This window comes from Amblyomma americanum, chromosome 10 (assembly GCF_052857255.1).
Source record: "Amblyomma americanum isolate KBUSLIRL-KWMA chromosome 10, ASM5285725v1, whole genome shotgun sequence".
Taxonomy (NCBI): Eukaryota; Metazoa; Arthropoda; class Arachnida; order Ixodida; family Ixodidae; genus Amblyomma; species Amblyomma americanum.
In genome coordinates, this window is record NC_135506.1 from 57247873 (window position 1) to 57261792 (window position 13920).

At 46.9% G+C, this 13920-nt stretch overlaps 2 protein-coding genes across 4 annotated transcripts in view; both read right to left on the minus strand.

Moving 5' to 3' along the window:
• Nucleotides 1–4350, minus strand: part of LOC144107837 (uncharacterized) — a 37805-nt gene extending 33455 nt beyond the window's left edge. For both annotated transcript variants that reach the window (XM_077641051.1, XM_077641050.1), the window contains exon 1: nucleotides 1276–4350. Coding sequence is in view for 1 of the 2 variants with exons in the window: in XM_077641050.1 (XP_077497176.1) it covers nucleotides 1276–1279 (4 nt within the window). In the remaining variant the exon portion in view is untranslated. The remainder of the gene's footprint in view (nucleotides 1–1275) is intronic.
• A 133-nt stretch (nucleotides 4351–4483) lies between these two features.
• Nucleotides 4484–13920, minus strand: part of LOC144107835 (uncharacterized) — a 50788-nt gene continuing 41351 nt past the window's right edge. Inside the window, exons 9-11 of one of the 2 annotated variants that reach the window (XM_077641045.1) lie at nucleotides 12791–12997; nucleotides 9566–9849; nucleotides 4484–7025 (exon numbers count right to left, since the gene is read on the minus strand). In XM_077641045.1, coding sequence (XP_077497171.1) covers nucleotides 6648–7025; nucleotides 9566–9849; nucleotides 12791–12997 — 869 coding nt within the window. In that variant the 3' untranslated portion in view covers nucleotides 4484–6647. The remainder of the gene's footprint in view (nucleotides 7026–9565; nucleotides 9850–12790; nucleotides 12998–13920) is intronic. The other variant, XM_077641044.1, reaches the window with a different exon arrangement.

Below are 13920 nucleotides of genomic sequence, written 5' to 3' on the forward strand. Positions count from 1 at the left end.
GCGCTGTTGTGCTGCTGAAGGAACGCTAGGAACGCTAGGAACGCTGCGCTGTTGACGCTTTTACGATACCAGAGACTAGCGTGATTATACTTTTTGTTGCAGTATTGATATTAATGTCTTATGTCAGGCACATATTTACTAGTTAGTGATTATACGAGGCTGCTATATTTTCTGTCATGGAGAGACAATATAGCGTCTGCCACCCGAACGACGGTCGTTATCGTCCTAAACGGACGAGCTGGCACGGAGGCAGCTTAGGTGCTCGTACTGGGTAGCAGAAAAAAAAACGAAAAAAAAAACGTTGCGCCGGGTGCCGCTTTAACAAGGGTGCCCTTACTCGTAATATTCAACCTCTCAGACGTCTGTTATTCGCGTTCACGTGATCGGAAATAGCAAGGCAGAAGACGGCTGAGAGGGCTAGATGATCTTAGACAGTTTGGAATGTGACATGGGTTTCGTGTCGTAGAAGAGGTGTACTGCTTTTGTGAAACGTTTGTAGGCCAGGGGGCTAACTTGTGAGCCCCTTATTTGGATGTAGAACACTCTCCTGTACTTGGCAGCCGGCAGGTAACAGTATTAGGGACAGAATTAATAATGAATGAAATATATCTTCAGCTCACAGTGCAGTAGCATATCTCTAGGGAAATAGGCAGGAATACTTTTTTTTACTTCCACCCGTAACTTACTTCCACCCCTAACAGCTCTGAGTCGCTGTATTCTAATATGCTGATATAGATGGTGAGACTCTGCTGCGCCCCTATACGATATGATTGGCATGAATAGTGAAAAATGATTCATGCTACAATAAAAACAGCAGATTACGCCTCAAAAAAATGCAGCGCTAAAAATTTGATTTTTATTGCGTTTTAGGCTGATCGGCTATTTATCACCACAGTTTAAAGCTTCCCAAAGAACGCGAGGATGCCGATAAGAAAGACAGAAACGACTAGAGTAGCGCAAGTACGCGCCACCCTAAGTTATCATCTTAAAATATCACGCAATTCTATGCCCAGCCAGCACGTCTAAAGAAATTTTCACAGAGCGTTTCCCGCCTTACTCACCCCAATGCAATTGGGATGCGTTTAGGTTTTAACTGTGGCTGGCGATGTCAGCGGGATTTATAGCACCGCAGAGTTAAGACCCCCCCACATGAGTCACTCTAAATGCGAAGTTCTCTACGGTCTGCTATGAAAGCGTAGAGCTGTTACGACCGTTAGATGACATTTTCTGCGAAATGAAAGTACCAACACAGCGCTCAAGGGGCCTTAAACTCACTCATTCAGGTGCAACCGGAAAGTAGGTATTTTCGTCCTCCTTGTTCTTAGTATGGCTGAATCCACAACATCCAATCAACGCACCGACCTCGGATTTGCCCGCGTCGTCGTCGTTGTTGTTCTTTACCTCTGTAAACATGGCATTTACCCACGCGGGAGGATTGGGCCAGGTATGGTGGTGAATGTCAGGGAACATTTTGTAGTATTTGCACAGAAAAGAAAGGCATAAGGCGGAGAAGTAGAATAGTGGGTCAACCCTAAGGCTCCGGTCTGCTCCCAAACACTTCTTCTTTGGGTAATTATGATTATATTTGTTGAAAAAGCAATTATTTCATTAACAGCAGCGCTAACAAACAGAAAAAAACTGAACAAAGTATACGCTAGCGCAAGAACTTGACATCTGCTATGCATTCACTTCAAAGAATTGCGCATTTGGTGACTTGGTCAGGTATCAGTTACCGCGCCTGCCAAATGCGAAGCCTGGTCTGTCATTCAGGGCATGCACTATATTAAGGCGAAAGCCTTTAATGGTTCATACTTGAGGCCATGACCTTGTCCGGTCTCAGGTCATGTCCGGTGTCAAGTCATGTCAGATCGATGACTAAATTAACCCGATAAGAAAAATCTGTGCACGGCGAGATTCCAACCACATCCTTTTGTTCCGCAGCCGAGCGTGCTAACGAGTACGCTACTTCCTGCGAATTTTTTTTCTTTATTGCATGGAAATAGTGCCGAAAAGAAAAGTCTAAGCGTGCTTACACCACAAAACACCAGGCCACCATACCCCTGCATGACCTCTCTTTCCAAAACATCAAATGTCTGGGAGGCACACACATGCATCCAGATAGGGGAGCCAGCTAGGCGGCCCTTGCAGGGCAGCGTATACCCCCCGCACCAAAGCGCATTGTTTACAAAACAAAGACTTGGACGACCGTGGTGATTCGGCGTGGTGGTCCATCATACAGGTCTTCCAGAGGCTAAATAGTGCCAGCAACATAAATAGATCATATGGCACAACACAGTTTTTCTCCACAGGCAAAAAACGGATACGGTAGGGTGTGATGCCAATGTCCTTCTTAATTGTTCGTTGTAATATATCCCAGAAGCACACACCATCAATGCACAGAATAAAATAATGGCCAATTATCTCTGGTGTGCTGCGCAGGCGGCAGTTCACCGACCATGGCGCAAGCATCTACTTAGCATGAAGTCATGCCTTCACAGGGAGCGTAGATGTGTGGAGTTTAAGGAAGAATGTTTTTGAAGCAGAAGAAATGCACTTTCGGCGAACACGTTTTAAAACTCTGGTGTCAAGGAACTCCAGAAAAGGTTGCCGATACAACGGTACAGGGAACAAATGTTCTGTAAGTGCCCGAGTCAGCTGCCTTCTGGAGAGGCTATACAGGTAGTCTAAAGAAAAGCACACAGTGAGGAAATTGAAGGCGTCAGCAACTTCCTTAATGAATCCCCATAAAGGCCCCTCATGAGTGTGTCCAGTCGGTGCGAACAGGAAAAGAAAATGAGCACTGAGATGTCTATAAGCATAGCTACTAAAAAAAGGGTGGTTGGACGATTTGAAAGAGAAAAAAACGGGAAACAAGCTGATGCACGAATAAGTGAACAAGGCCTATTCCACCAGACCATAGAGATAGAAATAGGTTATCGCGACGCATTGGCTCCCATTAAGAACGCCATACGAATGTAGCAAATATTCTTTGCATCACCTGCACTTTCTGTAGGAAATTCTTCTGTTGTAAATTCTAGTGTTTAGCTGCCATTGCGTTTTAGTGCAATCCGCTCAATGTCGCACCCCGGTTCATGCATGTCGTCAGTATGTATACAGTGGTCCTCTTCATCGGTTTGCGATGTTAAATAAAAGCACTCTTCCTTGGCCACCGTGTGTTTATTGTTTTGTTAGCGCTGCGCTTACTCACGCCACCTGCCTTTCTTGTTGCAGCACCAGGGAATTTTTTTTTGTAGCGCAAGCTACACTGGCCGAGGTGTAGCCGTTTCGCGTGGCTCCTGGAGAGCCGTGCTGCGCGTGCGCGAGGAGCAGTGACGTCCTACGGCGCACAGCTGGCGCGCCGGAGCCGCCGCCGCAAGCGCCTCGCCGATATGCGCATTCTCTGGAAACCGCCCCACGTGACCAGCCACGGCGCCGCCTCTGTAGTAGCGCCGCGCCGCCGGCAGCTGCTTCGCACCACGTCACCGACCACGTGGCCAGCCACGTGGTTGACCACGTGGTGTGTCATTTTCGTTAATTTTCAGCCATATTTTGCACGACGCCGAGTTCGTAGTGGCTGCCATGCCTTCAGTTTTACGGCAGGTGTGAAAGTGCGCTTATACAGCACCCTTTGAAAATTTGGTGCAGAGAAAAAAAACGAAAAAAAAAACGGACCCGCCACGGTGGCTCCGTGGTCAGGGCGCTCGGCTCCTGATCAGGAGTTCCCGGGTTCGAACCCGACCACGGCGGCTGCGTTTTTATGGAGGAAAAACGCTAAGGAACCCGTGTGCTGTGCGATGTCCGTGCACGTTAAAAATTCCCAGGTGGTCGAAATTATTCCGGAGCCCTCCACTACGGCACCTCTTTCGACTTTTCTTTCACTCCCTCCTTTATCCCTTCCCTTACGTCGCGGTTCAGGTGTCCAACGGTATGTGAGACAGATAATGCGCCATTTCCTTTCCCCCAAAACCAATTATTATTATTTATTATTAAAAAACGGCCTGTATATATTCTACATTCGCGATCTCTCAGGGAGTGAAAGAAACAGGGCCAGGGAAGCATGCGCGTAGCCAGTGAGGCTATGTTGCGGCTCAGCCCCCCCCCCCCCACCTCCTCACCCCTCCAACCCACTTCGGCAGAACTTTTGGTGAAACTTGGTTTAAAGTCGATAGCTTCCCGGAGCGTCCTTTTTTACGCTTTTGCAACAAAACACTCGCCCGAAAGTACCTCATGGCTACACCCCTCGGTGGGAGGGGTTGAGGGTATGACAGAAAACACACGGGCCCGACAGCTCAACTACGACACTGTCGGCAGTACTGTCGGCAGTACCACCTAGCGCTTATTCATTGTGCGTTTGCTAAGGAAGATTTGGGGTCACTGTTGAGAAAAGCCCAAGGAACTCTAGTGACTGATGTTCAGATAGCGTATGCTCGTACATTTAAATATTGTCGTCCACATAGAAGAATGTCATTTTGGTAGGCAAATGCACAATCTTCAAATATTTATTACGGTTTGAATGTGTGCCACAATTTTCTTGGCCTTTTTTTTGGTGGACCTTGGATACAAAGTATATGTTAAGTTCCCCCTACTTCTTTACAGGCAACCCAGTGCTGACATATACCTACCTATACATGCTATGACATATACATGACGTATATATCGCAGTGTCGGCAATGTGCGTTCCACACACCAACGCTTACTGCATCATGGCGTACAGTGCGACTAATGATCGCGAAGTCGTCGATGTGCGGGTAGCGCTTCAGGGCATTCTTATCATCTGTACATCCGAATTTCAGGACATCCAAAATTGTGCATGTTTTACACAGTGCGCTCCTGCCAGGGAATTTTTCGAATTTGTGTCATCTAGAAATTTGCATCAGCTGCATTCGTATCACCCAGATGCTACTGTGTGTTAGGCTGAAAAAAAAAAACTGATGAAAACTATGTGGATGATGTGGAGTTTGAACGTGACTGTAAAAATTTTTTTTGTCACTCCAGGTGTTCTTTTCTTGTCATTGCAGTCTCTTGAGGCACAGCGCCTCTTAGCAAATAACCTCAAGGTCAGTCTGCATTCACCTGTTGAATGCTGCTGGTAGTTACTCTGATCTTTGGTGTTGACATCTTTGGTGTTGCAAGACAGAGTATTGCCGGTCATCATAGAGAGCTTTTCAGTCTATGTTATATGAGAAGGATAAGCTCGGAGTTTTGTGTGCAACCTGATCCTGTTTGAAAAGGCTACAAATTGTTTCTGAAGAGGTCCTCACATTTAAGAGAACAAGAATTCTTTTTAGAACACGCTGAGCCGCATGCTGTGGTCATTCTACCCTGGCGGGCGGACGTATGATAGTAAAGTTCCGACTCTGTTTTTTTTTTCCCGCAAAAGAAACCCTTCGCTCCAATTGATGTCAACTTTCCTGGAAAAAAGGTCGGTTCACTACACGAGTAGATATGTTGAATGTAATAAACTTTACTTTGTTGGCCAATACTTTGGATTCAATCTTGTTGACAACATTTATGCTTTAAATGTTTCCAAGTTTAGTTTCCGATGGTGGCTAACCTGGATCCGGAGGCAGCTACTGAAAATGATTCAGGTACAGTAAAACCTCGTTGGTTTGTGCCCGATTCATCCGATTTCCCGGTTCGTACACTCAAAATCGTGGACACTAAAAATGTCCCTTAGAGTTACATGACAATTAGTTTCTGAACACATTATTGAGCCTTGCCTGCTGTTAACATGGAGTAAGATAGAGATTATTGGCTGATTTATGATGCCATAGGTAGCATAAGAGGGTTCTCACACAGTCTCTACCCTCACCGTTCAGCCACGTTCCTACGTGGCACCCACGGTAATACAGGACAAAGTAGGCACCTCTGACGCTGTGGACGAAGGTGACACTGGGGAACACTCTCAAGGCAAGGTTGTATGCTGTATAGACACCCGGGAAAGCGGAAGATTGTACAGGCATCGCCATAGCCAAGCTGCTAGAGCACCAGACTCAAAATTTGGAGGTCGTGGGAGCAGATCCCTTTGGCGGCACATTGTTGTTTTTCTTTTTTGGCTTTCTAATCAGTTATCAATTAATGATAAAACACTAATTTCACTATTGATCTCCCAATGATCAACACCACAAATTACAAAAAAAAGAAACATTCCTCTATGCTTTTCGGTTTTGGTGGCTTTCAGCTTCCTTCATATGTCATATGCATGGTGTAACTTGGATGCAATCATAATAGAAAAATGATAGAACCAAAACTGTTTACGAAAAAGGAGCAGCAATCCTTGCTCCCATTAAAGGGCATTGTTGCACGCAAATACAGTTCAGACTAGGTCAGGAAGGCATCTGGTTCTTCGAAAGAGGCTCTCAAGCTTCGCAGCGCTTTTCTCGCTAGCACAGGCCCAAGTGCTGATGGCACAAACGATAAAAAAAGAGGTCCCTTCAGCTCTCTTGAACCACACCACGGTGAGAAGCATCGTAGTTTTTCCAAGCATGGTGAACCCGTATGCTGGCACACTGAGAGATCTTCACTCCAAAAAGGAATAGAGCGGACGATGACCGCCAGTCCTTGTCACTCCGTGCATCAGGGCAGGCGCCTAGTCCAGCGAAAGAATGTAGTTTTGTAAAGAAGGCCAAATCGTCCACTTTCCGTTGTCATGACTCCCGAAGAATGGCTTGGAGCTTTCCACACACGCTATCTGCTGCGAAGCCCCGCTCGTCGCAGGCATTGCAGGCGTTGGCGAGGGCGTCTTCAAAACGACGGCACGCGTCCGAGCTGAGCACCGCATCGGCCCGACTCTCGGGCAGCGACGTGCCGTGCAACAGCTTTGCTAGGAGTTGCCGCAGGTGCTGTGGCAGCAGGTACCGGTTCTCGGGCACCAGGTCCAGGCGGCTGGGCAGCGTGGTGTAAGGCAGGCGAGCCACCACAATGTGGCAGTAGTCGCCCAACGCCTGTGCCTGGTTGGACAGTAGCGCCGCGTACGTAGTGTGGTACAGCTCGTCTATGTTGCTTTCGCTCACGGCGCCCAGGTCCTGCGAGGTACGAAGTCGCTGCTGAGTGTGAACAGAAGCTTTCAGATCTCTTGGTAAACACAATTTAGACAAGTGTTGGCCCCATAGCACAGCTCAGTTCCCACGAGTATACGCAAAATGTCCATTATGTGATCTTCCTGTGTAGCAGAAATGCATACAGCCTGTGCTAAAGTTGATCTAGGATATGTTTAAACTTAAAGCGAATCACGAAATAGTTCGATATCATCAGCACATAAAACGTGGCTATATATAAGGTAACCTCTAGCCTAGAATCAAGAATATCGTGCACCATCATGAGTGGCGCACTTCCCGTAGTAACGCACCACATGCCGGACCACTGGCACAGCACCACTCCCAAGTTGTCGTAAAGCCTAGCCTTTATTACATCAATGTCGCAGCACAGGGTGCTTTAGCTACTCGCAGTCTATTATAAGAAGTATATTCTTGTTACCATTAGACAACAAATGCAAAAAGACCTCATTAAAATTTAAGTACCGTTGGTTTCCGAAAGGCCTTTGGAGGTGAAAGAGTCAAACAAGAGCGGCCGGTAGTCTTCGGGCTGCTTGGCTATATCACCGCACGACGAACGGCCGACCAATCACTTGCTTTGCAGCATTACAGAAGTGTCACGTAGAAAATGGCTGCGAAAGCATCTTCACATGGCTAGCCATGGCGGGTCTTCCCAAGGTCACGTAGTGGCTTGGCGCCGCACTCGAAAGGTCAAGGCGAGTTAACCATCTTAAGTGCCACTTGTAGGGGCCTGGCGCTTCGCTCGGTACACTGATTGTTCTGCTCAATGGGAGTTCACTGCTACTGCATTTTGTATGGAATTTTCAAAGGGGTTTTCCGACTCTTTGTACCATAGACAATAATTCGATATGCAAAGGATCAACTGTTTAAAGTAATGCAAGTATTGGCCAAAATAACACCCTTTCTGTAAAGAATAAGATGACACGTTCTCAAACCCGATCCTCTTCATTCACCAAGCCACAGACCTGTATCATGGGTGATAGCATTACAGGCCTTTTGCCTTTCCTTTATGACGTATTGTACCAACACTGAGAAACTCTGCATGTGACAACAGCAAGCCCCCTCAGCGCGCTTTTACATGCAACGTATCTGCAAGAAATAGAATAAAAGCTTATCTATTGGAACTGCAGGATGAAGCCAACGAGTTTAGAGTGAACCAATCTACGAACCAACAAAAGTGACCACAAAAAGGCGTACAGTGAGACTTGAAGTGGTGAAGTGGTGAGATCATACTGTTAACTAAAATATTCCGTGATCACCTCCTGCTCTTTTACCGGAAGGCAACGGTCAACACCTTCTGCTCCAGCGCCCAAACAGTGGAAGGCCTCCTCTTCTACTTCAAAACTGAAGAACAGGCGGGAAGTATTTAGCGCGCCTCAACTTGCGCAGCGGAGGGCCGCATCATGACTTTGAAAGACAGTGGCTGGAAAATCGAGCAGCATATGACTACCGCTTTTCGACCAAAATGGTTACGCAATCTCAGGCGACTCGCAAATTCCCACTTGCGAGCCTTGAGGGTCAATGTAATGCCCCTATGTAATGCTCGTAAGGGCCCTTAGGGTACATGAAATAAATGAAATTAAAATGACCATTTAGGTCAATAAGCAAAAGTCATCAGGGCAGTTTTCCAGCACTTCGAGACAAAGTCACAAACCACCAACCCATTGAGAGCGCTTTCTCACGATAACCCATTTCGATAACGACCTGGAGTCGACTTCATACATGATTTCAACCTTCTCTTGAGGTGTTTTGACGCGGTATGATCACTGAAGATGGATGGCATTCTAAATAACTACACCATGGCACACAGAGAAGGCTTAAATTGGGGCAACCGCTGCAACCAACTGCACGGAATGTGATGCAGAAGGCACTGGAAAACCTAGATGAAGACATGCAGCACAATCACCAAAAGCTCCAATTCATTCCTTATGCGAAGGTTACGGTTTTGTGCAGGACCACAATTTTCGGATTCAGAGTGACTATGATGCTGCGATGTGCCCGATTAGTTAGTGTCGCTCATTGCTCAACAATTAAAGCTAACACTGAAAATTACTGATGGCTTCAGCAAGAGTGATTACAAACCAATGTTGAGTAGAAATCTCTTGCTGCGGAGTGAGTGCATTTTCCTCCATTCATTCCCCAGACACACCATTTTTACCCTCTCCACATCTCCTGCAAACAAGCAGCACAGCTTTGCACATGCACTGCTTGGCTGGCTGCATACATAGCCACCTATCGCGGAGGCACGTGGTTCGAATTATGAATGGCGGAACCAATGTGCACTTGAACTAATGGGCCACGTTTTACACCCACTTCTTGGAGCATGAAAGGACCAAGTTGCACCAATTGAATTATCCACAAATTAAAATAATTAAAGTTGTAATTAATAAGCTTTCACTATATGCAGCGACAAAGACAGGTTAATGAAGAATGTTTCGCTGCCTCTCTAAAACGTCTTTCGGTGAAATGTGCAGCAACTATTTCACCAACAAATTGCCTCAGATGCCCACCTTGTGCTGTCGATATGCCTGGTGTTTGAGCAGCGCCCCGTCGGACTCGAGTACCAGCAACATTTCAGGCGCTCCCCTGCCCGCCGCTTTAACGGCCGCGGGGTTGAAGGTGGGGCAGGGCAGCTGCGCCATGGCCATGGCCCAGTCGTGCGTCACGTGGGCGGGTCCAACAGCCGCTTCGTCCCACTCCACACGCATGCCCAGCTCGCTCTCGAGCAGCGAACACAGCTGGGACACCGCCGCCACGTGCGGCTCACTGTCACGTGAGTACACCACGTTCACCACTGCACACCCAAGAGTAGGAGGAGGATGCGGACCAGAGGAGGAAGAAGAAATAAAAGGTTTTCTGGTTAGAAGCCAAAAAGCAACTATTTTTGGATAGAAGCACCCGCCGCGGCGGCTCAATGATTGGGGCGCTCGGCAACTGATGCGGAGTTCCCGGGGTTCGAACCCGACCGCGACGGCTGCGTTTTTATGGAGGCAAAACGCTAAGGCGCCCGTGTGCTGTCCGATGTCAGCGCATGGTAAAGATCCTCAGGTGGTCGAAATTATTCCGGAGCCCTCGAATACGGCACCACTTTCTCCCTTTCTTCTTTCACTCCCTCGTTTACCCCTTCCCTTACGGCACAGTTCAGGTGTCCAACGATATATGAGACAGACATTGTGCCATTTCCTTTCCCCAAAACCAATTACTATTTTTATTTGTTAGAAGCGAATTCGAAGCGAGTAGTAGTATTCTTCAAATAATCTCGAAGAAAATATTTTGGATACTTTCGGCGCACAAAAAAAGGTTTGTGGGAACACGCAAGGTCACTACATAAAAAAGGAGAACGCATTGAAGCTTGGTCACACTCATTGATGCTTTGTCGTTGTCCTGCAAAAATGGCCAACATAAATTAGGGGAGTCGATCTACATGCAGATCCCACATTTTTGAGGAGTGAGATCTACTGAGACCCCTAACTGCCGGTCTTAAGTGCAGTTGTGTCATTGCGTATCTAATGCTTGCGCGATGCACACACCTGCTGGGCGTACGCATCGTGCGCCCAGCGCCACCCCGCGTCATGTGGTCTGATAGGGACGCCCATCTGCATGTGTCTCGTGCTAGCTCCCCTTGGTGCTCGCGCGATCGCGTTCGCGAATTTAAAGCAGAGAAGAGTTGTGGCACTTACAGTAAGCTCAGACTCATACCGTGGAAGTCAAGGGAGCCGCGCGTCGAACCCCCTGAACACGCACATATCGCCCTGAGGATGCCACAAGGCGCTGGCCAGCTGTTGGCACGCCTGTCCCGTCAGGACCATTCAGCGTGCTCACTGGCGCCGCACGGAAGCGGATCGCGCTGTGCTAAATCTTTCTGTTTATGCGTTTACGGCGTATATGCCCCACGGGTAGCCCCAGTCGCAGACACCTGGCAGTCACAGTTCTGGGCGTCGCGCTTCCGCCTGCACGTGACAGTTGTGAGCATGCGCACGCCGGCTTCGGCATATAAGCGGGAGTGCAGGTACATGGTGCGGAGTCGAGGCTTTGGTTATGCGCGCGCCGTGGTGCCATTCTGGAGGAGGTACGCTGAACTGAAACCACAGGCAGCAAGAGTTCCAGAAAAGTTATTCGCACAGTACGAGTACATTTCGGGATTTCTAATAACAAACATCCGGATTGAATCGAATATTTTATAAACTATTCTACTGAACGTTTGAAGTCATCGAATAATCGCACATGCCTATTAATTACCCAATACACTAGTCTGGAATGATAAATGAGCTTTTCAGGACAGCATACAAAAAGTACTTACCAAATGAAAAGCTTTGTGTATAGAAAATAGTGTGCGTAAACGTTAAGTACCTAAGGTAGCTAACTGTTAACTTTTCAGCACTACAAAGGATGGCTTTTATATAAAAAGAAAGTTCGTAATCTGCATATCGCCAATTGTTTCTGACAATTAATGCCCACATCAGAGTTGTTCAGAGTAATACAGAAAAATAACTAAATTCAAGGCACAATTCACACAACAACACAACGGAAAGCTGAGTGGTATCGCGCACAGCCAGTCCACTTGAGGTACTTGAATCTATGGTATCTGCGATGCGAAGCACAAAACTCATTAAGTCGAATCTAAGCTCGACAGCTTTAAAAGCAGCTGCCTGCAGTGCACAGTCCTGTAACCATGGCATCCTGACTGTTTAAGGGGGAAAGGCAACGAACAAAATGGCCAATTTGAGCAAAATTTCCAAAACTCATTTTTTTTTCGTAAACCGTCAGCCTCCATCTACCTACTGACAAAAAATTGTAACGAAATATGTTGTATAAATTTTAAAAACGTCTTTGTGATGCATGATCAACAAAAATTGTGAGCGAATAACAGTTCTGATGGCCTCGGCGCGTCTGGAATTTTAGGGATTTCCAACGACTGAGCACCGGCAATGGCGCTTCGTAAAGAAAGACCATGGAATGATTATGCCTTTTGCACATGAATCCCAAGATGTTGAGGAGTGCAATAAATTTCTCACAGTTTATATTTACACAAGGTAAAATTTGAAATTTTTTTGTGAGGAATCTTTTCATGTTAATATATATACTGTAGTACTAGACGCCTAAGAAAAGAACTAATAGCTTCATTGCATAGCACAGGGCTTTGTGAAAATGCACATAGAAATACTTGCGCATTTTCTATTATATATTTAATGTTGAAAAGAGGAATGTAGAGGGTTTTAACTATAACTATTCGACTATATCTGCAAGCTTCAAATAAAATGCAGTTCTGAAATCACCATAAAATATTACATAACACTGTGCCAAATGTGGTTAGATTTCATGCTGAATTAACGAATATAGTTTTAATCGATGCATCCTCCCTAACTATGCCGAGCAAATGAGGTGCTGTGGGATAAGTTCCTTAAACGAGAGAGGACAGAACCAAATCCTCGACAATTTGGTGGGTGGATCACAAGCGGTTTCTTTCCATTTCGTGTTCTCTTCACATATGGACTTGCATTTATGTTAATCTGAGCACATACTGCTCTGTTTGCAAACATGCAAGCATGTGGCTCTTGATACAGCTGAGCTTGTGCCCCTCGTCCAACATTGTTGCCTCATTGTGTTGCGTGTTCTTCAAATAGCAGCTAGCCCAATATCGGCCAGAGAGTAGTCGTGGAGTCCAGCAGGCGCATTTTTCCGTTTGAATTTTCGGCCCCACCCAACAGCAAGAGACAGGGTATGAGGGTACAAACCGGGGGGTCCGGGGTTCTGCCGAGACTTGCGGTAAACGGGCAGTTGCGATGGCAGGGTAAATGGTTTGCCGGCCCATGCTTGACGCCGTGCCCGAAGGACGGAAAGCGCTATCACAGCAGCTGTGATCAGGAGCAATGGCAGGAGCAGCAGCCACAGCAGCCGACTCTGATTCGCCTCTGGCCTGCGCCAGGAGCCTTTCGGTTCAGCTGTATGAAAGAGTCGCACAAGAAACAAGGAGAGTTCAAGCGAGTTGTGAAGGTCAATCCGCCTTTGGTTTCTGCAACCTGTAACAAGGGACATGATATAAGACTGAAAAATAAAGATGAGATTACACGGTGACAGATATATGCATCAAGACAACACAGTCAGCAGTGCCTTTGATATCTTGCAGGAGAATCACTGAGAAAGTCAACACCCAGGTGCCATTCTTCAGCAGCAGCTGACTCTTCAGATATCCACGTAAATAATCAACCAGTCTTGTGCAATATATGAGGTGAAATTGCAAATGGAATGGCTGATGACTTCTTCATCGACAGCGACATCATGATGTTGCCAAATCCATGCGACATTGGCACCAGAATTGCTATCGGAATGAATCCTTCTGATATCAGTAAAAATGTTCAGAACAGCCCCTTTGTGAAATACTTTTGAACGGGACAGCTGGTTCGCGTCATGGCAGACCTGACAAGAGTCACAGCTGCAGCAAAAGGTTCACAGGTGCTCTTTGAAAACACTCAATTTTCAATGCTGAATTCGACTTTGCTCAGGTAGAAGTGAAAACATACTGATCTCTAGTACATCCGGAAAAAACTTAAGATGAACAAGGTATCTACCGTATGGGATGTTTTAGAGCGCTTACTTTCTCCCCGTTCCCCCCAGTCCACTCCCACCCTCCTCCCGACTTTTCCGAAGGAAGGAAGGAAAACGTTTATTGAGCTCTAGAGAGTAGGTGAGCAATTTGGCGGAGTCAGGTGTGTCGTCCGTCTTCTTAGCAATGGTCGTCTGCCCCTAGTCCGGGGCTCCGCTGGATGCCGCTGCCAGCCGTGCTCGCAGGATTAGCCCAAGTTGGACGTCCTGACGGTCCCTGGAGAGCATTCCTTCCCATTGCTCCGCACTCGGGTTTGGTATT